General features: G+C 44.1%; 1 protein-coding gene across 1 annotated transcript; it reads right to left on the bottom strand.

The window, feature by feature from the left end:
* Positions 1-916: 916 nt before the first annotated feature.
* LOC107671565 (histone H1-like) lies at positions 917-1,587 on the bottom strand. The gene has a single exon (XM_016464484.1). It carries the CDS (start codon positions 1,585-1,587, stop codon positions 919-921), a length of 669 nt encoding a protein of 222 aa, XP_016319970.1. The 3' UTR covers positions 917-918.
* Between the last annotated feature and the right edge of the window lie 99 nt (positions 1,588-1,686).

The raw sequence follows: 1,686 nt of genomic DNA, 5'->3' as shown, positions 1-1,686 counted from the left end.
TCATCCTGCTGTCTACACAATTTTCTGATGACACTGAACTTGTGGCTCTAATCAAACAAAATAATTATTTGGACAATAGAAGAGAGGTTCAGCTTTTTGTTACATGGTGTGATTTTTTTTATTTTATTTATTTTTTTATTTGATTTGGAGAAGACTAATGAGTTGATCATTGATTTCAGAAGACAAGGAAGCAGTAATAGCGGTGACAATCCATGGTCAGAAGACAGAAATAGTTCAGTCTTACAAATATACTGGCATCCGTTTTGACAGTAAATTAAAGTGGAAAACGAACAGTGAGTTTATCTTGAAGAAGACAGAGTCAAGATGATTATTTTTGAGGAAGTTAAATTGCATTGGTATTAGTAGAAAGCTTCTTATGTCTTCTATCAGGGAATTCTGACCAGTTTTCAGTTCTATGCAGTGCTCTGCTGGGGAGCTAATATCACTGTGGATGATACAAATAGGGATTAATAAACTGATCAGAAAGGCCGAATCAATTATTGCTTTTACTACAGATTCTCTTGAGGTTTTTGTGGAAAAGAACAAGGGAAAAATTTAAACTGATTTTGTACTTTGAAGGACCACTAGATGGTATTTTTACTACTTCAGTGTTCATTTCGTGGGAGATTAGTAAAGCCTGTGTTCTACAGAACGATTTATAAGGTATTTTATCCCTACTGCTGTGTGTAATGTGTATATGAAATAATTGTGTTGCCTGCAGTTTACAACGCTGCTGAATGAGTTGCTGATGGATTGTGAAGTTATCTGTTGTTTTATTTATTGTGTTGTTTTTAAAGTACAACGGTGGTACAAATTAGTTGTTTCTTAACCTAACCTTACTTCCACAAAGTAAATTGCTCTTTCTTTAGAGTTAGTGGGTGGCTCTTAAAAGAGCCGTTGGGGAATAAAACAGTAGTTTTACTTCTTCTTGGGAGCTGCCCTTTTAGGCTTGGCAGCTTTAGGCTTTGCTGCCTTGGGTTTGGCAGTCTTGGCCTTTTTGGGGCTCTTGGCTGCCTTTTTGGGGCTCTTGGCTGCTTTCTTGGGCGCCGCGGGCTTCGTTGCTTTCTTGGGGCTCTTCGTCGTTTTCTTAGCGGCGGCTGCGGGTTTCTTGGCCTTCTTGGGCGATTTCTTAGCGGCGGGCTTCTTTGCCGCTGCGCTCTTGGGCTTCTTGGTAGCAGCAGGTTTCTTAGCCGCGGGCTTCCTCGCTTTAGGAGCCGCTTTCTTCGCTTTCTTGGCCGCGGGCTTCTTGGCTTTAGAAGCAGCTTTCTTCTTGGTCTCGGCTGGTTTCTTGCTGATCTTGAAGGAGCCGGAGGCGCCGGTCCCTTTGACCTGCAGCAGGGTGCCTTTAGTCACCAGGCTCTTGATGGCGAGCTTGATGCGGGAGTTCTTCTTCTCCACGTCGTAGCCGCCGGCAGCGAGAGCTTTCTTCAGGGCTGCGAGAGACACGCCGCTCCTCTCCTTGGACGCAGACACGGCTTTAACGATCAGATCACCGACGCCTGGACCTGCTTTCTTGGCTTTAGCTGCAGACTTCTTCTTGGGTGCTTTGGCCAGCGGGGCAGCAGCAGCTGGGGCGGTTTCTGCCATTTCTTTTTCTGTGTAAATCTACAGTAAATGAGACGCTTTCTAAGTTAAGTAATGAGCAGCAGTCGAGCGGCGCTGCGCTCTTATTTAACACATGAGAAC

The sequence above is a fragment of the Sinocyclocheilus anshuiensis genome, unplaced genomic scaffold (genome assembly GCF_001515605.1).
Source record: "Sinocyclocheilus anshuiensis isolate Anshui unplaced genomic scaffold, SAMN03320099.WGS_v1.1 scaffold15905, whole genome shotgun sequence".
Lineage (NCBI taxonomy): Eukaryota > Metazoa > Chordata > Actinopteri > Cypriniformes > Cyprinidae > Sinocyclocheilus > Sinocyclocheilus anshuiensis.
Note: the sequence above shows the minus strand (reverse complement) of the source record. Positions and strands in the feature narration are given on the sequence as shown.